At 44.4% G+C, this 21,652-nt stretch overlaps 1 protein-coding gene across 3 annotated transcripts; it reads right to left on the bottom strand.

Annotated features, from left to right (window-relative positions):
- Window positions 1-19: 19 nt before the first annotated feature.
- On the bottom strand, window positions 20-21,362 carry LOC133354109 (E3 ubiquitin-protein ligase RNF126-A-like). Of its 3 annotated transcripts, XM_061570693.1 has the most exons (10): window positions 21,226-21,362; window positions 12,940-12,998; window positions 12,330-12,387; window positions 11,572-11,900; window positions 10,247-10,312; window positions 5,835-5,904; window positions 4,844-4,937; window positions 4,045-4,160; window positions 3,139-3,303; window positions 20-591 (listed from the first exon to the last, which is right to left on the bottom strand). In XM_061570693.1, the coding sequence occupies exons 1-9, from the start codon at window positions 21,298-21,300 to the stop codon at window positions 3,169-3,171; spliced, it is 1,002 nt and encodes a 333-aa protein (XP_061426677.1). In that variant the 5' UTR covers window positions 21,301-21,362; the 3' UTR covers window positions 20-591; window positions 3,139-3,168. The 3 variants fall into 3 exon arrangements, with proteins under 3 accessions (XP_061426677.1, XP_061426678.1, XP_061426676.1); XM_061570694.1 differs by having other exon boundaries at window positions 20-3,303; window positions 4,844-4,925; XM_061570692.1 differs by having other exon boundaries at window positions 20-3,303.
- Between the last annotated feature and the right edge of the window lie 290 nt (window positions 21,363-21,652).

Genomic DNA, 21,652 nt, shown 5'->3' on the forward strand with positions numbered 1-21,652 from the left:
CCTGGCAGAGTTGTGTTTGTGAAAGTGCTGTAGAAAAGGTGAAAAAATTGTTTGCGTCACGTAAATACATCTCAGACGATCAAACCTAATTGCGAGAGCATCATTTTGACTGAAATTTAAAAAAATTGCAGCCAAGCCGACAAATGCACATTCACCAACCCGCATTAACCAGCAGGTGAGATGGTAACTTGACATGTATGACCAGCACGGTGTGCGGAGGGACTGTTATCCACGAGTGGTTTGATCAAAGGATTGTACATGTACACACACAGTAAAGATTCTGTATCTGACCATCAGCATAGAATAAGGCCCACTAAACACACGACCGGATTTCAAACTGTGCGGCATTTGGCATGAGCCACCCTCAATCCAAAGCTGCCTGTCTCCCTAACCCAACTGCACTGTCACAAGGGCCGTCGTCCATATGCAGGAGCAGGGTCCAGGGAAAATCCCAGTGTGGGTCCCCCAACGCCTTCAAATTAAACTTAAATGATTACATCCGACACCGTCACTCCCAAGCGCGGAGCTCCTTAAGCACGGTGCTCAGGGCGGTTGTCCCGATTCGCCGTATCCGAGGGATGGCTCCGTCACCTATGGCCGTCAAATGAGACGGCGCAGATGGAAGACCACCGCACACAAATCAAACCACGGCAGAGTCTGAACCGGAAGCAATGCAGTCAGGAAGGGAACATGACCACCACGACCGCACAGCACTCAAGACGGTGGGCGCCGTGAGCCAGCGGAGCACGATCCCTCTCTGCCAACACCAGAGTTACAGTGACCAGAAACTGTTGGGGGGGGGAACATCTCATGGACTAGAGTTTTATCGTAGGTCTCCCCCGAGGTGTGTCTTGAGAGATGAAAATTATTTTTCAGGGCACAACGGTGCATTTACAGTTGTTGTGCTGCGCATAAATAACATTTTTCGAAATATAAAAAAAAGAGCTGGCTCAATTATATTGAGGGTTGTGCGGAGTACTAGTGTTCGGGAATTGACTTGAACAAAATATAAGAACACACAGGCAACCCAACGCATGTGTTCACCAAAAAGCATTGCGTAGATCCGCTGTGCACTCAAACACACCATCTTTACGCAAAGCATGAGCATTCACTAAAAACTAAAAAAATGTGCTTCGCATTGGCTTACTTTTTCCTAAACCTGTAAGATGCCCAATTGAATATTTATTGCGGGCCTCTGCCACTGGGCAATGCAACTCTGTTGAGTGGGCTACGGTGCTGGGGTGAGGACAGAACATGTGCACCACACTTCTTTCCCCCCAAACTGCAGTGGCAATTTCACAAAATTCCATGGGATGCACACCAGCGGCTGTGGAATCACGAGCAGCAGTCACGCGTCAACAGAGAACAGGTTGTTTTCTTATACAACATAAAAACACCACGCAACAAGCTTGTCCACTCCGCCCTCGGTTTTAGGTTGAGGTGCACCTCGTTTTTTTCTCATCGTCAGCGAGTTTACACTGCAGCCAGTGCAGACAAAATTAAGACGATGGACCTTGGACCCAAGGAAAACCGAATGTGTGAAAACTGCACTATTAACTTGTTTAATTATAATCTCCAGAAATGCTACCAAGCAGTGCTGCGCAAACAGAACTGTAGGAGATTGCTGGCCAGATAAGCTGGTTTTGGTGTAAGTACCTTACAAATGGCCAGAAGCAAATTCAATGGAATGGAACATGAGCTTTGGTTTTAGCAGATAACAGAAGAAATTAAAGCATGTTGTTGTTTCAGGGTGAAGGATGCACAGTGCTGCAGGTTCCACACAATCCTTTACACACCAAGCCATCCTTAGGGACTACAATATATTTTACAATACAAAGTGGATTTAAAGTCTAAATGTGACCGCATCTCAACACTGTACAAAAAGGGGAGAACATTAACTTTATAGAGGCAGTCAGTCATAGGCAGAGGAAAAAATGAAGGTCTTGAACCTCACCTTGAACAGGGCTGTGCAGGGAGTCGACTGCACAGATGGCAGGGGAAAGGGAGTTCTAGACTATAGTGTAGCAGTGGAAAGTGACCCCCCCACTGAGCAAATATTGACTGGGGGCTTCCACAGATATATTTGCCGCTTGTGTTCCCAGGATCATTCAGGATTCCAATGGTCTACCAGAATTTTCCTTTGATATGCATATGAGAATAACCCGGTTATGGTTCGATGCCGGACCATAGTTGAACAGCACCTGCATGTTAATGCTACAGGACTATGCGTCAGCAAAGGTGCCAGCCGATTTTTTTTACCCCATTCTCTATTAATAAAGGCAATGCAATTTCCAAAAGTGGAAAAAATTCTGGCCACGTATTTTCCCTGCCACTTCCAGTTGACACTTTTCAAAAATGCATGCACATTCTATAAATGGAAGGGATGAATGGGAACCCACTTGCCTTGGTTTGAGAAGGAAACCAAAACTCTTAGTCTGGGGCTACACGAGACCCTACCAGTGCCCTGTGTTAGTAGCCAAACTCTTCTAAGATGTGCGAGTAAGTAAAAAAAAACAATCATATATTTGAACAAAATATCCCATCATTTTGATCGCTTTGCGATGGAAATGACAGTGAATTATTGTCAACCACTTCATCGCAAAAAATGTCATCTTAAAAAATGTATTTTTGTATGCGTTCTTGTTCCGAAAGTCGTATCAATATACAGATTCTGGTTCGTGTTTGGCATTGTGCAATCGTTTGGTACCCGATTATTATTAACAATAATAAATAAAATGTTTCATATGAGAATTAGTCTTATCCATTTCTCTTAATTCAACTATAAAAGTAAACCAGGAGCTGAACTGCTGACAGTAATTCCACTCCCCTTGCTCTAGCAAGACAACTCCACCTCGCAGCGGCTTTTGGCTATCGTACAAAGATTGTCACCGAAAGCCACTGGAGCTATAACCTCCTAAATCTAAATTGAAAACTAATTTTTTTAGAAACTGCTTTTTGTGTTTTAGTTTGTTGTCCTTCCCCTGCACCTCCGATTAGCATGGTTGGCTACGTATGGTGCGAAAGAAGTCCAACAAACATACGTACACATACCTCACTGATTCACACCAGGAAGGGGGAGAGGAGGGCATTGGAGGATGAGGGAGCGAGGACAGAGGGGCAATGGGGGTGGGCGGGGACCTCCTGTCTGGGAAGATTCCGGGCCAGGTCCTACTGCTCATGGCGACTCGTCCCGGGTCCTCCAGGTGGGCCGGGCGCGCCGAATGTGGCGCCGGCAAAAGCATGCTGGTTCGTGGCCGTGTTCTCACCATTCAGGCTCTTCCGGCACACGGGGCACGTGTCATGCTGGTGGGGGTCGGGGCGGTGTGGGGGCAACACGGTGGAAACAACACACGCGTCAGTTCAGTGTCCTATTTCGCCCGCCACCGATGCGCAAGGAGTTTTTAGACCGTGCGGAATTTTGGGAAATGCCAACACTACCGTGCAAGCACGATTAGCACGGTTGGTTATGTACAGTGCAAAAGAAGTCCAACATAGATTCAATCACGCTGCAAAAATGTAAAAGCGCCATCCACGCTCAACAGAGAGGGCAAGCCTGAGAGGAGTACCACCTTATGCGAGATGATCGAAGCATTCATTTAGTACACAGCTTCTTATTCTAAAAGCCCGGCGTTCCGTTTGTCCACCAACTAAATTATAAGAGCCTTTTAGAAGGCGTGAATCTAACATTATAGAAAGTGGACCCCCCTAGGTGTGGGGATAAAAAGTTTCTCCAACAGGTTTCCAAAAATTGTCAAACCCCCCCCACCTTGCCAAAAAAAAAGTTTCACCCCCCCCCCACCCAAAATGTTTTTATTGTGTCGGCATATATGCCTACACACCCCACATACAATAGTCAGTAGTATCTGCACACACTGGGAGGGGGGGAAAGAAGAGGACATAAGTGGGGGCAACGGGCGAGGCACTAAGAAACCCTCCACAGGAGCTAGAATAAGGCAGCTGTAGGCCGCCGAAATTATAGCATTTTAAATGGCAGATCGTCACACTGTGCAAGGGCTGAACACCTCCACAGCGTTGCGGACTCACCAGCTCTAGCCAGGGCACGATGCAGTCATTGTGGTACATGTGCTTGCAGGGCAGCTGCCGTACCACCTCAGTTTCCGCAAAGTCCTCCCTGCAGACGGAGCACTCCAGACCCGCGTCTGGACAGGCGGCGCACAATTACTTACCAGCAGTCTCATCCTTATGTACGAATACTTTCAACCAATGGAATTTTTCTATACTGCCACTCACAAGCCATGCCGATGTTCTGTACTGACACTTAGAAGCCAGGGCGTATTTCTCTACAGGGCATGTTTGTGCATTGTGTATATTTCTTTTTACCATGTCAATTCACCCGCAATGTTTAAACATGGTGGCTTGTCACATTACCGGCTTACAGACTACTTTCTGCGTGTCCCGTCTGTAAATTTCTACATAAGCCACTTCATTCAGCTTTCATTTGTGGCCAGGTTGCTTCTAAAAAAGGAACTAATAGCTCACCAGTAAAATAAATAAAGTATTTGTTTACTTATTTTTTTGTGATTTGCTTACCTATACTTTGCATTCTTAGTTTCTTTGTATTGTTTGTTGTTTTAACATTCTGACCCTACTCCGACTGGAAATCTGTGAAAAAGAGCTTCATCACTCATTAGATGTCTTCGGGATGAATAAAGATTTTGATTCTGAAGTTCCGCTTTCACTCACAGTTTACGTCGCATTGACCACTTCCTCACTTAGCCTCTGTTCAGCCTACGAGGGTGGTTGCCTGGCACATGGCCGGTTGCCCTTTGATGGTGGTGGGGGCGGGGGGGTTGGTGTACTGGATACCATTATTGGTACGCACCGACGTGTTGCTGCGTGATGGTGATGTTGGGCAGCGTGTGGATCCTGGCTCGGTCAGCTGGTGGGGGTCCTGATGTGTCCAGCTGTTCCAGCAGCTGCCACAGGCAGAACCCAACATTACACAGGAAAACAAAAGGTGGCAGAGTATATGTATGTATATATAGCTTGAGTCCACGAGTCACTGTGCGAGTCGATGTATGTATATATGTTCAACTTCTGTCCCACTGTGCTTATCGGAGGTGTGAGGGAAGGACACAAAACAAAGTGGCTTCGGCATTACCTCTGCTTATACTGGATTCTCAAGTTTGGTGAGTTGATAGCCTCAACTAAGACACCAATGAATGGTTTCACATTTAAAATATCATATTAAATGTAGTTTTTCACTTCTGCATATTTACAACTCAAATGACGAAAGAACCATTGGTTCATCAGACAAAACATCTCTAAAGCAAATTATTGGAGATGCTGCTTGATAGTGGTACGCATGCAGAAATAACAAAAAACTCAATATATTTGTCAAAAACACTGCAAAAATTACTCGGAGCTCCGACATCGGGACCACTGGCTAGGCATCAATGACCAGCATGAGACCATTCAGCACTAACATCAATGTACAAAATGTGGAAGCGCTGAATGCAGAAGTGTGAGGGTTTAATTATGAGCAAATTATTGCAGCTACAGATATCAACAAAATATTGCAAATAAAGAGCAGGGCGATGCCCCATTCATTCTGATTTTTTTTTACAAAAATCCCAACTGAACTAAGTTCACAGAATTTTCAAAAGTGGCTGCCTGCTGAGAAACAGTTAAAAATGCACGGCTGTGGTATGGATAAACGCCCCAGTTTTCACTGTGCACTTCCAAAACTCTGACATTACTCGGCTTGTCTCGTCAATTGAAAACGCTTCAAACTCATAGCAGGCAGCGCTGGGGACACACGGCCAGGGTACGCATCTACAAGATGCCGATGACAGGTGTGGCACCAGACACACCTGAGTGATGATCCGATCCAGCCCATTCAGGCCCCATGCGTAATCACCAGGATCTGAGTGCAGAAAGCCCCTGCACAGAAATCAAATATTTATATTGTGATGAAAAGGGTGTGACAGCCTGCTTTGTCCTACATACTGATCATAGTTTGTAGACATGCTCTGTTCACAGTGCATTAGTCTGGCACTCCTGTATGCCACCACATCATTGTGGGTGGGTATCTGCGGTTGTGTAGCTGTTAGCACGCTGTGCTACAAACCTAGAGCACCTGAGTTCGAGTCCTGCTCACAGCTATCACCAGTGATAATCATCTTAACCGGTCCTGGGCCTCCACTAAGTTGACTCAGCCTCAAACGAGTACCTGGTATGGTGTGTAAATATTTCCACTTGGGAGACAAAGTCGCCCGGGCGTGGTGCTGGCCACCTACCCCCTCGTGTGCCATGTCGGCCTCCAAAGGCGCACTAACAGCAGTTGCTCAGTTTGTTAAGGCTATATGTTAGATCTTTGTTTTTGTGTATATAAATTATAATATAAATTTTATATGTGAATATATATTCGCGCTGACTGCCCATGTTCGCAGATTAGTTGTTTATAATCTAAAGTTGAAATAACACAAATGAAACCATACCACATGTCATACCTTGTTCTATACATGCAGCTGACTTATGGCCACAAATTAAACAAGTGCTCTTCACTAATTTTCAGAGGCGAGCCACTTTCCTGATAAGACATCATCAGTGCAAGGGCCGCCACACCGCCTGCAAGGGGGTGTTTTCATATTTGTGTATTGATGGGGGCTGTACGTCAGGGGGATACTAAAGGCCACCAGGGGCCGCCAGTGGCTCACGAGGCTTGTAATGAAAAACACTGGACTAAACTTGAGATATTTTCCTACGCACAGTTGCTGCTGTGGACAGAGTTTAAACGAAGGAAGAAGTAAACATGTCTACATCTGATTGGGACCATGTAGATAACATGACAGCCTCTTCAGCCGCCTCAATGTCAGCTAAATGCAAAGATGACCTGATTTCCAAGTTCACCCTCCTTTCCAAAAATAAGCCAGATCGACACGTTAATAAGTTAGACGATGACAAGATTGTTATTAATCCGAGTAACAGCCCATTTTCAAATAGCCTAAAATCGGTTCTAGCTAAAGGGTTGAATTTCACAGTCACCCATAAACAAATCTCAGTTGATGATATCATTGCCCAGGTCGACTTAGCCCTTAAGAGTTTGAGACACATTCTTGCAGACGTGGCAAGATCGGAAATCGCTGCAGTCCTCAAAAACGCTAAGACACCTATGAGCAACATCAGCAAGGATGAGCGCTTTGAGCTTTCTCAACTAAAAAAGAGAGATGAAAAGTCATCCTCTCAGCTGATAAGGGCAATGCCACTGTCATCATGGACAAAACCACATACAATAACAAAATTCAGGAACTACTTGATGGCAGCTATACCAAAATCAATAAAGATCCGACCAACCGCCTGGTTATGAAAACCAACAATATCATCACTGATTCGACATCTTTAATCGAACCAACCAAGCGGCTTTCCTTAAAGCCATCTGCTGCTAGACCACCCAGATTTTATGGCTTACCAAAAATCCATAAAGAAGGTACACCACTCCGTCCTATCGTCTCCACCATTAACTCACCCACCTACAAACTGGCCCGATTTCTGTCTGAGACCCTACAACCATTCACTGGTAAGATCACCTCAGCTATACTTAACTCAGCTCACTTGGTATCTCTAATTAAGGACATCTCACTATCTTCAGGTGATTTTCTTGTCAGTTTCGATGTAGTATCTTTGTTTACCAAAGTTCCTGTGCCTGACACCATTGCAATCATTGAATATTTGGTCCAACAAGGACTGAATGCTGATGTACCAGCCCTGGTTAGACACTGCCTCACCAACACTTACTTCACCTGGAATGGAACATTCTACAAACAAGTTGAAGGTTCCCCAATGGGTTCGCCTTTATCTCCAGTTGTAGCCAATGTTTTCATGGAAAAATTTGAGACAGATGCCATCCAGGCATCCACCCTATGTCCTTCCTTGTGGAAGAGATACGTAGATAACATGTTCGTCATCTGGCCACACGGTCTACCAGCGCTGGGCCAATTCTTCAACCACATCAATTCCATACACCCAGCCATTAAATTCACCATGGAGGTGGAACACTAGCACAGCCACCGTTGCGGTGGTTCGCTTACATTGACATGCTAATCTCTCACAATAACAAGGCCACCTCCACAGCTGAGTCGTCATGAAGGTATATCAGCTCTCCGATCTTACATTTACAGTGAGGGAAAAAAGTATTTGATCCCCTGCTGATTTTGTACGTTTGCCCACTGACAAAGAAATGATCAGTCTATAATTTTAATGGTAGGTTTATTTGAACAGTGAGAGACAGAATAACAACAAAAATCCAGAAAAACGCATGTCAAAAATGTTATAAATTGATTTGCATTTTAATTAGGGAAATAAGTATTTGACCCCCTCTCAATCAGAAAGATTTATGGTAACGAGCTGAGATTATGAGCACACTCTTAAAGAGAGTGCTCTTAATCTCAGCTTGTTACCTGTATAAAAGACACATGTTCACAAAAACAATCAATCAATCAGATTCCAAACTCTCCACCATGGCCAAGACCAAAGAGCTCTCCAAGGATGTCAGGGACAAGATTGTAGACCTACACAAGGCTGGAATGGGCTACAAGACCATCGCCAAGTAGCTTGGTGAGAAGGTGACAACAGTTGGTGCGATTATTCACAAATGGAAGAAACACAAAAGAACTGTCAATCTCCCTCGGCCTGGGGCTCCATGCAAGATCTCACCTCGTGGAGTTGCAATGATCATGAGGATGGTGAGGAATCAGCCCAGAACTACACGGTAGGATCTTGTCAATGATCTCAAGGCAGCTGGGACCATAGTCACCAAGAAAACAGTTGGTAGCACACTATGCCGTGAAGGACTGAAATCCTGCAGCGCCCGCAAGGTCCCCCTGCTCAAGAAAGCACATATACATGCCTGTCTGAAGTTTGCCAATGAACATCTGAATGATTCAGAGGACAACTGGGTGAAAGTGTTGTGGTCAGATGAGACCAAAATGGAGCTCTTTGGCATCAACTCAACTCGCCGTGTTTGGAGGAGGAGGAATGCTGCCTATGACCCCAAAAACACCATCCCTACCGTCAAACATGGAGGTGGAAACATTATGCTTTGGGGGTGTTTTTCTGCTAAGGGGACAGGACAACTTCACCACATCAAAGGGACGATGGACGGGGCCATGTACCGTCAAATCTTGGGTGAAAACCTCCTTCCCTCAGCCAGGGCATTAAAAATGGGTCATGGATGGGTATTCCAGCATGACAATGACCCAAAACACACGGCCAAGGCAACAAAGGAGTGGCTCAAGAAGAAGCACATTAAGGTCCTGGAGTGGCCTAGCCAGTTCTCCAGATCCTAATCCCATAGAAAATCTGTGGAGGGAGCTGAAGGTTCGAGTTGCCAAACATCAGCTTCAAAACCTTAATGACTTGGAGAAGATCTGCAAAGAGGAGTGGGACAAAATCCCTCCCGAGATGTGTGCAAACCTGGTGGCCAACTACAAGAAACGTCCGACCTCTGTGATTGCCAACAAGGGTTTTGCCACCATGTCATGTTTTGCAGAGGGGTCAAATACTTATTTCCCTCATTAAAATGCAAATCAATTTATAACATGTTTGACATGCGTTTTTCTGGATTTTGTTGTTGTTATTCTGTCTCTCACTGTTCAAATAAACCTACATTTAAAATTATAGACTGATCATTTCTTTGTCAGTGGGCAAACGTACAAAATCAGCAGGGGATCAAATACTTTTTTCCCCTCACTGTATATGCAAATTCCATCTCTAGCCCCACCCACTTAACCTTGGGCTAAACCCATCTCAAACCTATATAAAATCCTGCTTCAGCAGCTCTCCCGCTATATATTTTTTTCACCTGATGATGATTGCTTGTGTTGCGATCGAAACGTCGTGATATTTTCATTATTTTAATATTTACGTGGCTTTACCGAAAGACCCAAAGAATAAGAAGTAAACACTTTGACAAGTTACCTATTTTAATAAAGGAAGGCGGGCCATCTGAAAAGCCATTCATTTTCCACTCTTTCTGTTATTCCAGGTAAAGTCAGCGGTCCATTCGCATGAAGCATGATGCACTAACTTTGCAATAAACAAATAGATGTGTCAACACCTTTGCACCGACAGAACTGCAAGACATGAAGCAAAACGGTTTATATTTAATACAAATTTCTTGCACCCCTTATTTTAGCTTAAAATTATTATGCCGCCCACAAGCACCTTGAATAATTAACAAAGAGACAAATCACTGCACAGCAAAGTCAAGAAGTGGTGCTCCTACCACGAGGCGCCGGGCTGGCCGGTGATCGGATGACCCAGTAAATTGCCAAGCAGCTGCTGGATGACTCTGAAATAAAGGCATCATGATTAGTACAAAATAAAACATGAAAAATCACGCATATTTATTCTGTAATACTTTCCAAGCATTGGTCCTTGGAAGTATTAGAGGTGCTGCGGTAGTGAGATGTTAACTACCTTGCCTGGTATACAGGAAATTCAATCCCAACCCTTACACTTGTACATTTGGAGTGTGCATTTTTCTCTGGGTCCTCCTGTTTTTCCCTCCGCATTCAGAAATAGGTGTTTAGAGTATTTAGCTGCTATACATTTCCACATGATGATAAGCCACTTCGTTGAGCTATCATTTGTGGCCAGGTCGCTTATGAAAAAGAGCTAGACAGCTCAGTGGGCCTTACCTTGTAAATAAAAACAGTTTAGTTTCGGCATTTAATTAGCAATAGCTGGCAGGGCAAAACTCATTTGTATATTTTCAAGTAGTCATGTTTGCTCTGGTTTGTGTCTCCGCAGGTCTTTGACAAGACCTTTTATCAACTTGGCCAGTTTCCAAACAGGTAAGCCTCAAATAGCAACACCACTTTACACTTCTTCTTCCTAGCGTTGTTCCCGCTGTGGCGCAGGGTCCGCTTTTCGGCATTGTCTTCTCCATTTGGCTCGGTCCAGGGCATCTTCAGGGGATGCGTTGCCCGTCTTTATGTCTTCTTTATTCGGTCCATCCATCGCTTCTTCGGACCACTTTACACGACAGCTTGATTTATATTGGCTCATCTACATGAGATTTAAAACGATCCTAGGTCTGAATTAAGGCAGCTGCCTGTGATTAAACCAGGTTCTCATTTGCAGCTAGTTAATGGTCTCAGACTGGTAAGCATCGATTGCACAGAAAAAAAATCACATTTGAACATTTGGTTCTCGACTTAACTTGAAAAAATTCCAGCTCTCGTGTAACAAACATGACTCTCGGTGGCAGAGCGCGTAGAAAAGCGCTCGCCTGCTAATGTGTGGACCACAGGTTACTTGAAGGGATGTTAGAGGTGGCTGTGGCATCTGCTTCTTACTGCAATGCTTGCGAAAACACAATCAGGATAACATTTGGTAAAGGTAATAATAAAATAATAAAAATAAAACATTATTTTTATTATTTTATTATTTCCATTCTACGTGACTTTACCGAAAGAACCAATAAGATGAATCCCTGCAGTCACGAAAGCTTTAAATCGAAATTTGGTAAAGGGACAAGCACTTTTTTTTTTGGAGTCTACCAGCGAGTGGCGGCCAGCAACAGCCACCAATGCCCACTGCCCTCACCCCTCGATGGACGGCACACGCCCCGCGTGCGTGTGAATGTGGAAATGCTCCCACTGCGCTCGCTGCTGCTGTTGCCCTGCACCCAGCCCAGCACCGGCATGCTGGTGCCCCGGCGCATGGATGGCTGCGCCATCCACTTCCGACGCAACCCCGCCCTCGTCCGATGACGACGACGAGGATACTGGCGCCGAGCTCCCATGCGCGTCGTCCGTGCCGCTCGCGTGCTGCCGGGACGCCGAGGACGAGGTGGATGAAGAAGAGGGGGAGCCGAATGTCATCAGCCGCAACCCCGTCAGGGGGTTGAATTCCAACAACATCTGGTCGAGGACCTTGCGTAGGAAAGAGGTGAAGGACAATTGATTGGAATTATAGTCGTGTGCAAATCAAAAACCCAAAAAGTCATCGAGACAAACACGGAACGTTGTTAATCGCACTCCTGCCGGAGGCTTTTAAATCCTAGGGATAAGCAAGAAGCATGTACCGTTCTCGGGCCAGTGCCGTCTTCCCGACACTGTACTTCAAGACTAATAATGATAAAAGTAACGCCCTTTGTTTAGTCAGGAAAGCCTTACTCAAGTCTCAAGATCCATATTCAAGTGAGTTACTGGATTAGGGTGTACAGGCAATCTTGTTTTTATGACTTTTCTGTTAAGAATGCCCAAATGCAGGACTCAATTGAAGATGGGTCATGAGACTCGGCGAGGCTTTTTACAAAAAAAAGTGAGAGAGCCTTTGGCAATGCACGTGCTCACACCTACCTCCTCAATTCTTGTCAAGGGATTTTCATCGTGACTTCTAGGTGCGCTGGTCTGCACACTGGTCCCAACATTGACCAAAAAAATATATATGAGAGAACAACATTTAGACGAGTTATTTTCATGAACTCCTTTGCACCTTTGAGACTCGGGAACAAACTGTGAATGAAGAGAAGAATGTGCGTTTGGCCAAGGGGCCCCATCGTATCTTGGTGAACACTCCCCCCCCCTTTTATTAACATGCACAAATTCTTGTCGTCGAGCCAGTGAGTGTGACTACACTACTCAAAATCGCACTTCACCAAGCCCATCCATAGTTTAAGGCGACTAGAATGGGAGTGGACATAGTTGAGTATCTTCAAAACACAATTGCCATTTGGATCTGATAAATTAAAACAATTAACTGAAGGCTGTTTTATCACTTTATCAATGGAAAATCTCAACAATTGGATGTTAGCCACTGTACTTATGTAAGCCTCGTGACCTACACGGTATTCTTCCGGCAGCGGCTGTACATGCAAACATGCAACGTCTATAATTAAACTTAAATAAAACACACACACAAACACGTGGGGTTCAGGGAAAGCACAGCCACACGCTGGGTGTTAAGTACCTGGGTTCTGCGAGCAGTTCCTCGATGAATCCCGATTCACAGCGGGGGCATGTGTAATCCTTCAGCACAAACATGCATACACAGAGTCAGGGACACCACACTTATTCGCAACTCTCAAGATGCAGGGCTCACATCCCGTTGTGCCATCTTCCATCAAAGATGGTCACTGCATTGCGCGCTTTCAGATGCACTTCTGCAGCCATCTGAAACGCTCTTCCTTCCAATATTAGGAAGCTACTATGCACCTTTAAATCTAGATTGAAAACTAATTTGTTTGGAACTGATTTGTGTTTAGTTTATTGTCCTTCCCCTGCACTTCCCATTGCACGGTTGGTTACGTACGGTGCGAAAGAAGTTCAACATACATACATACCATTGTGGCCTAACAAAGCTGTGCCCGAGCAGAACACAAGCTTGCGTGGTTGACCTGCCGAACCAACGCGAGCCGGTTCCGACCAGTGCTGTGAACAGGTGCCGTTTCTCCCTCCCGCCAGCACAATTCATTGCGCCATGAGATAGCGACGCGAGACTGTCTCGCCTGTCATGTGCACACTCCACCGCGCTGACGCCGTTCAATGCGGGTTGATGAACGCGGGGGGGGGGGCATAGACGTAGCACATGCCCGCAACCACTTACAACACCATGGCTTGTACGGTGGGCAACCAACCAAGCACTATGCAGGCTAAAGCCCGCTTTGCTTCTGAAACCTGGTGAGATCAGGCTTATTTTAGGTGAATAGGTCAGAGACAACACAATAAACAACACGATAAATACATTTTCTAAACATTAATTTTAATTAAGGCTGTAAAAAAACCTTGAAATCTTGATTTAGTGTCCAATTAGCATTTTAATGTGGCTTTGATGCATCAAACGGTTTGAAATGGTTACTCTGCAACATAAAGATTAACGTGCGAAACACTCACTGCCCTTTACGTGTAGGTCTGCTTAAACTGACTGTGCATTCGGGTAACCTTTGCCTAATACTCCATGAAGGTGCGAAATCTAGCAGAAAGGAGGAAGCAATAGTGATACGTGGTGACATTAATAGCACCGGCTGCGATCAACTCAAGATCTTAAACTTAACTGCAGCAAAAGGGGAAAAACCAAGTTCCAGTTTTAAGCAAGACCTGCCCATCCATTAAAATCCAGTTCGTTCTGCCACAAACCAAAGAATGAAATTTAACCCCTAATGGCCATTAACAAGCACACAAGTTACCCAGAAAGGCACAACTAAAAGTCTTCAGCTACTTACTCATAAGAGCCCTGCATTTGGCTGTTTAATGAATTCACTCGGCTAAAGCCCATCGACTAACATAGTATCATCAGTATACTAAATATACTCTATACTGATGATACTATGTTAGTTTATACTTTAGTTGTTTACGTGGTGGTTTTAGTTACTGCAGCTACATACTATTAACACTTCTTCCCCTCCCTTTGATGCTGCTAATCCTGCATAATGCACGGGCATAAGTAGTACTAATCACATACCTGCATTTCCCATATCCCCTTCCTTTGATGCTGCTAATCCTGCATAATGCATGGGCATAAGTAGTACTAATCACATACCTGCATTTCCCATATCCCCTCCCTTTGATGCTGCAAATCCTGCATTATGCACGGGCATAAGTAGTACTAATCACATACCTGCACTGCATTTCCCATAAATATGCTAAATTCCTCTTGATATGCAAATTATTTTGTCAAGGCGCCCTTTCCCCCCCTTCCAATCCAGCTTACATATATGCTCCAAGCACGTGTGCTGTTTCATTCAGACGCTGTCGCCTCGACAGACCTGGTTTTCACCTGAGGACGGCTGCTTGCGTTGTGGCCGAAACGTCGTGAGAATTATTTTATGTTTTATTTTTATTATTTTATTACTTCCCTTCTACGTGACTTTACCGAAAGAACCAAGAAGATGAATCCCTGCAGTCACGAAAGCTTTAAATCGAAATTCATACGGTAATCATTTCACTTGGGTAAATGTCTGTGATGCAGCAAAGACAGCATACCAAAATACAGTCTGCATCCTACATTTTGTTGACAAAATTACAAACTGCGACTATGTGCATAAAAAATGTATTGAAGACTTTTGCCAATTTAACCCCATAGCAGAGGGAAGTGAAGGAAAATAAATTGCTGTACTCTGTGCTCCAATATCTATGCTCTCCACCTTCACCAACCCATCCTGACCAACATTATTTTGTAGTATTACTAGCTGTACTACCCGGCTTCGCCCGGGACTTGTATCTACCACGGCCGGCCGCCTTTGTCTCCCCAGTGGCGATGTTAATACGCTACAGCAGTTACTCGTTTGAGGCAGAGTCGACCTAGGGGAGGTTCAAATAATCGTCACCGGTGGTGGCCGTGAGCGGGAATCGAACTGGGTTTGCCGTGTTGGTAGCGCAGCGTAGCGTTAAGCACTACACCCACCGCTCCTCACACACCACACACGCACACACACAGACACACACACAGACACACACACAGACACACACACACAGACAGCACGCTAAGCACTACACTACCGTTCCCGCTACACAACACACGCGCGCGCGTCCATAGGTACACATACACGCGCTTGCTGCAGACACACACGACTTTCAGGGTGCGTACGGCAGTAAACGACTGAAATAATAAAGCGGCAATGCTGTGTAAGGAACGCCTTAGACCCGCATTACACATTTGTGTAATGCGAGCGTAAACACACAAACACACACGAACACATACACAATACACACACACATACATGCAGACACACAGACAGACACATAACACACATACATACACACACATACATACACACAAACACATGCACACACATACATACACACATGCATACAGACACACAGACATACACATAAACACATACACACATACACATGACCCGGCTTCGCCCGGGACTTGGATCCACCACGCCCGGCCGCCTTTGTCTCCCCAGTGCCGATGTTAATACGCAACACCAGTTACTCGTTTGAGGCTTAGTCGACCTAGGGGAGGTTCAAATAATCGTCACCGGTGGTGGCCGTGAGCGGGAATCGAACTCGGTTCGCCGGGTTGGTAGCGCAGCGTAGCGTTAAGCACTACACCCACCGCTCCTCACACACCACACACGCACAGACACACACACAGACACACGCAGACACACACAGACAGACACAGACAGACACACACACACACAGACACACAGACAGCACGCTAAGCACTACACTACCGCTCCCCACACACCACACACGCACACACACAGACACACACACAGACACACGCAGACACACACAGACAGACACACACACACAGACACAGACAGCACGCTAAGCACTACACTACCGTTCCCCCTACACAACACACGCGCGCGCGTCCATAGGTACACATACACGCGCTTGCTGCAGACACACACGACTTTCAGGGTGCGTAAGGCAGTAAACGACTGAAAAAATAAAGCGGCAATGCTGTGCGAGGAACGCCTTAGACCAGCAACACATTTGTGTAATGCGAGCGTAAACACACAAACACATACAAACACATACACACACATACACACAAACACATACACACACACACACATACATACACACAGACATACACATACACACAAACACACACATACATGCACACAAACACATACACAATACACACACACATACATGCAGACACAGACAGACACATAACACACATACATACACACACATACATACACAAAAACACATACACACACATACATAGACACACACATACATACACACAAACACATGCACACACGTACATACACACATACATAGAGACACGCAGACATACACATAAAGACATAAAAAAACCCACATACATACACACACACATACACACAAACACATACATACACACATACATAGAGACACACAGACATACACATAAACACAAACACACATACACATGACCCGGCTTCGCCCGGGACTTGGATCCACGATGCCCCGCCGCCTTTGTCTCCCCAGTGACGATGTTCACACACGACAGCAGTTACGCTTTTGAGGCTGAGTGGACCTAGGGGAGGGCCAGGTCCGTTTCAAATAATCGTCAGCGGTGGTGGGCGTGAGTTGGAATCGAACTGGGGTCGCTCAAGCAGCTTAATGACTGTTTGTACAAAGAACATATAAAGAATCGATTATAATAACCAGGCTACAGTCCACATTATAGACTGCCAGTACACGCAGTCAGCTTCATAAGCAGGCTAGAGTGTACATGATAGAGTGGCAGTACGCTCACCGAGCTTAATAAGCAGGCTACAGTGTACATGATAGACTGGCAGTACGCTCAGCCAGCTTAATGAGTATTTGTACAGTGAACATTAAAGTAATCGATTGTTGGCGCGTTGGGTTTAAAAGTAATATTAATAGCACACATTGTGGTGGGGGTGTAGTGAAGAGTAGGAAAAACTTTGATGAATTTACCTCAGAGTGGCGTGGTGGGTGTCGAGGCCTAGTAGCGTGCAAAGCCTGCGGCCTCGCCTAAAATTGTCGGCTTGGAAGAGGCAGGGTACGGGTGGCGTTCCTTCCCCCCCCCCCCTAGCGCTCCAACAATACTGTGTAATGGCTATTATTTAATTAAATACGGAGCTTATGAAAGTGGCGAAGGCGTGGCTAGCCGTTGGCAGGGGCAACCGCCGTCCAATGAAAGTGCGTATGGGCCGAAATACACACACACACACACAGACAGACATGAACGATTTTATATATATAGATTTCTGCTTGTTAACCCAGGAATGCCTCACTTGAGCTCGTGACTGTTTTTCAGGAAGGTCCTGGCAAATATTTGCAGCAGGGGGCAATGATTACTTTCAATATTACAATTGAGTAATCTGCAGGAAAATGTTTACATTTGGTCCATTAGGAGGATGAAGTATGGTCAGCTTAAGAAGTCTTCATTTCAGCTGTGGAGTTGTATGGAATGTACATTGCATTTTTCCTCACACAAAGGAATCAATTCCACGGAATGTGAAATTATCTGGTATGATATTTTTTTCCAGAAATGTATGAGAACACCTCTTAGCTACAAGGAAACCCAGGGACAATACAGAGGTAGAAATAGGTAAAATATATTATGAAGGGGGGGGGGGGGCTCTTACTGTGAGAAAATACACAAATATCTTGGCATGTAACCAATGAACAGCCTCTATCTCTGCAAATATATACCATCTGTCACTACGCAGGGGTCATGATTTGTTTCACGAATCGATTTTTTTACATCTTATTTGTCTTGTTCGTACTGTGCCTTTGCTTCCATTGGCCTTCAGGAAAACGTGTGCATATAACTCGGTGGGAATCATCGATAATCAATTCGTGCACACTATTCAAGGTTGCAAGAATGAATGAATCTGTGATGTTGAAATTAAAATGAATAGGCAATGCTAGATAAAAACAAAACCACCAACGCTAAGTAAATGTTATTTATGAACATTTGCATGCAATATATATTTTTTAATAACATCCAATCCATATCATTTTGTCGTGTTTATTATAATAAACTATAATAGTAGTGTGGTGGACCAACTACACATACAACAAAAATTAATCGGTGTCTGAAAAATATCAACCATGACGCTATTACGAATGTGGCATTATTAATACAGCACTGAGGATGTGTATTGTGTTTCAGAATCGGTACTGATGGTAGCGGATTTGTTGTGTTTCCATTTGCAGTAGCAGTACTTGTGAAAATGTGTCTTCCATATTAAAAACAGCACAGTAGTATGCAGTACCGAGGGTGATGTGTGAAGACCAACATGGACAGTTGAGTTTTCCCGTGCATTTGCTCTAGCCGTGGTATTTTTTCAATGCAGTGTGTTCTTGAAATACTGGGGAAATTCAAGCATGGGGTGCCCCAGTATATCAACTTACTCAACACCAAGTTCTTTCCATCCACACCAAATTTAGAACTATTTACAGCTTGTAATGTTAATTATATTGGTTTGAATATTATAAATGCGTATTACACATTCATGTAATAACATCAATATAAAATGGAATGCCTGGAGCGGGAAGATCCACGCAGGGAGGACCCGCAGCTGACAACAAAGTCAGCGTTACTTGGCACGCTGTTCAGTTGTTGGGCTTTGGTAGAGGGGTTGAGATTTTCACTTTGTTTTCGAAGCCTCCCCCACGCCATATTTCGAGGTCACACTGCATCCGTGCTGACACGTCTGTTGCGAGCGGTGTCGCTGTCAACAGCATTGCAGGAGGTATTGTGGTGGTTGTGCCATATTCTGCATAAATATTGAAGGGCCTGCGTGGTGACATTTTCAGCATCAGGGCTGATGACACTGCGATGCTGATTGTGTTGTATCATGCCAAAATAAGAATGTATACATTTTACATCGAGTATCAGCTGTGAGGGTACCTGATACTGAAAACGTATTGTCTATTTTAAGTACTGTATGAGTACGGATGGTACTTTGTTTTGGGTGTACGAGTACTGCTCGTGCTGCGTAGTTGGTAGTGTCATTTTCAACACAAGTATTGTTTCGATTTAAAGATTTCGTGACTGCAGGGATTAATTTTATTGCTGTGGTTTTCACACCTGATGATGATTGTTTGTGTTGCAATCGAAACGTGGTGAGAATTTTATTTTTTTATTTTTTCCCTTCTACGTGACTTTATTGAAAGAACCAAGAATATGAATACAAGTATTGTTCATACTGTACTACGTTGATGGGTTTATGCATTCACCATGAGGAATGATCGGACTATGTTGTTGGATTTATCACCACTGAATAAACTGTGTTATTAGCTGCATAAAAGTACTTATGATCCTGCGTTGTTGTGTACTTTTCCACACTAATACTGATTGTACTGTGTTAATGGTTGTATTAGTACTCATGGTACGGTGCCGTTAATCATAAAGCGTTTTGCTTGCGCGTTTGTAAGTCGGGGTAAAATGACACTTCAGCAAATTACAGCCTAATTACAGCTACACGGACATTTCAAAAGAGTTAGCTGGGTTTCGTAACAGCTCGCCCATGATGCGCGTGTTAATGAACTCTGCGTGCTAGCAGCTTAACGGGCATGTTTACGCAGTACAACCCTTCAGAACCGAATGGGCAACTTATAACGACTGTCGTCAGGATATCTGAGATTGTTTCTGCTTTTATTCAATTTACGTTTATGCCTTTCATTTCTCAAATCCAATTTTCGAAATATGATTTCCATTGACACTGAATAGTCTTGTTGAGTCTTTCTTTATCGGACTCGTGCTCGATTGTATTTTTTTATTTACGCAATTCTGTATAAGCGAAGCTGATCCATTTCTATTATTAAACGACAGTTTGAACAACTTTTATATATAAATAACCTAAGTCACAGCTGAAGAGGTTTGATAACAGGAAAGCTCTAGGACCAGAAGGAATAACTGTGGACATCAAACTTTGAGTAGATATTTACCAAATATATTCAGTTGTAAAATAACTCAACTGTGGAAAAATGCGTAAATTATAATAGAGTAAAAAAATTTGGATAAAACTAATTTTATTAATTCCAAATCCATAAGACTGTCATACTATAGAAATGGAAAACGACCAATTTAGATGCCACATTTGGGCAAGTAGGCTGAGTTCAGAATTTGTTTTTCTCACATTTACCACGTAGAATGCAGAAAAGCCAAAGGACAATTAAATACCATTGTGTTTATCTGAAGAGGATGAAAATTGATTTGATTCAGTGGAAGCTACTGCAATCATCTAAGCTCTCACAAACCGCGGCAAATAAAAAAACACGTGTATGCTAGAATTAACGCCACGCATTCACTATAATTCGTATAAGCAGCATTATGGCTCCAATAAACACATCGTGAACATTACACAACACGTACACACAGCTTTATACATCACATCCACAGATACAGACTGCAGTCTATCCTTACAGTATGCTGGGATAAGTGCTGGAAGAGAGCGCCTATGCTGACAAAAAAAACATCTGGTTAATCCAGCAGCAGCATCATTACGTCGGACAAGCTTAACTGCTGATGAGACCCAAAAAGTGGAAACAGGTTGCTGAATGTGCTTGCTTAAACAAACGCTGCTTAACAATAATCGTGTTGACAGGACACTCGGCCGATGGGCTCGCTGGACATTACGCGTGTTATTGTTTATAAGGAGCTCCACTCACACAGCCCAGTGTGTCGGCCTAGAGGCGCCCGCTAGGCCGCCAGCGCGCGTCTCTCGTGTGTGCCCATAGTTTGCCGGGGTGCTCGAAAGACTATGGTCGAGGGAACGTAGAGGAGCAGTTGCGTCAAGTGGTGCGAGGTGTGAAGAGAGCGAACCGGGAGATTGGGGCACACGTCGCATCCGCACTGGTGGCAGAAGAAGCGCCGCTGTGGAGACACGGCCTCCGCCATGTCCGCGTGACGTCACCGACCACACGTGACTGCTCCCACCCAGACCTGAACACAACTTTACCCGCAGCCGCAAGATATAAACTGACAATTGACGTCATCGCCGCGTGACGTCACTGTAAGTTTGCGTCGTATTGTTATATGCCGTCACGGTGCCGCATTTAACTAATTTGACGTAATCGATTACCGTGGCTGTCGATCGTGTAGTGACGCCATGCGTCACTAATTATAAATGTCATACACAGTGCTCTAATTATATTAATTATATTCTTAGGTTTTTTCGGTAAAGTCACGTATGTAAAAAAATTAAATTAATAAAAGTAAAATAAAACAAAATAAAAAATCACGACGTTTC

This window comes from Lethenteron reissneri, chromosome 46 (assembly GCF_015708825.2).
Source record: "Lethenteron reissneri isolate LAM-NWPU_2019-01 chromosome 46, ASM1570882v1, whole genome shotgun sequence".
Classification (NCBI taxonomy): Eukaryota; Metazoa; Chordata; class Hyperoartia; order Petromyzontiformes; family Petromyzontidae; genus Lethenteron; species Lethenteron reissneri.

Excerpts from the sequence above, each read along its gene's own strand:
- LOC133354109 (XM_061570693.1), bottom strand. The coding sequence starts at position 21,300 with ATGGCGGAGGCCGTGTCTCCACAGCGGCGCTTCTTCTGCCACCAGTGC. Across the intron at positions 5,905-10,246 it reads GGCCAGCCCGGCGCCTCGTG|GGGCTTTCTGCACTCAGATC; the intron begins GTAGGAGCACCA and ends ATTTCTGTGCAG. Across the intron at positions 4,161-4,843 it reads CATCACGCAGCAACACGTCG|ACGCGGGTCTGGAGTGCTCC; the intron begins GTGCGTACCAAT and ends CCGCCTGTCCAG.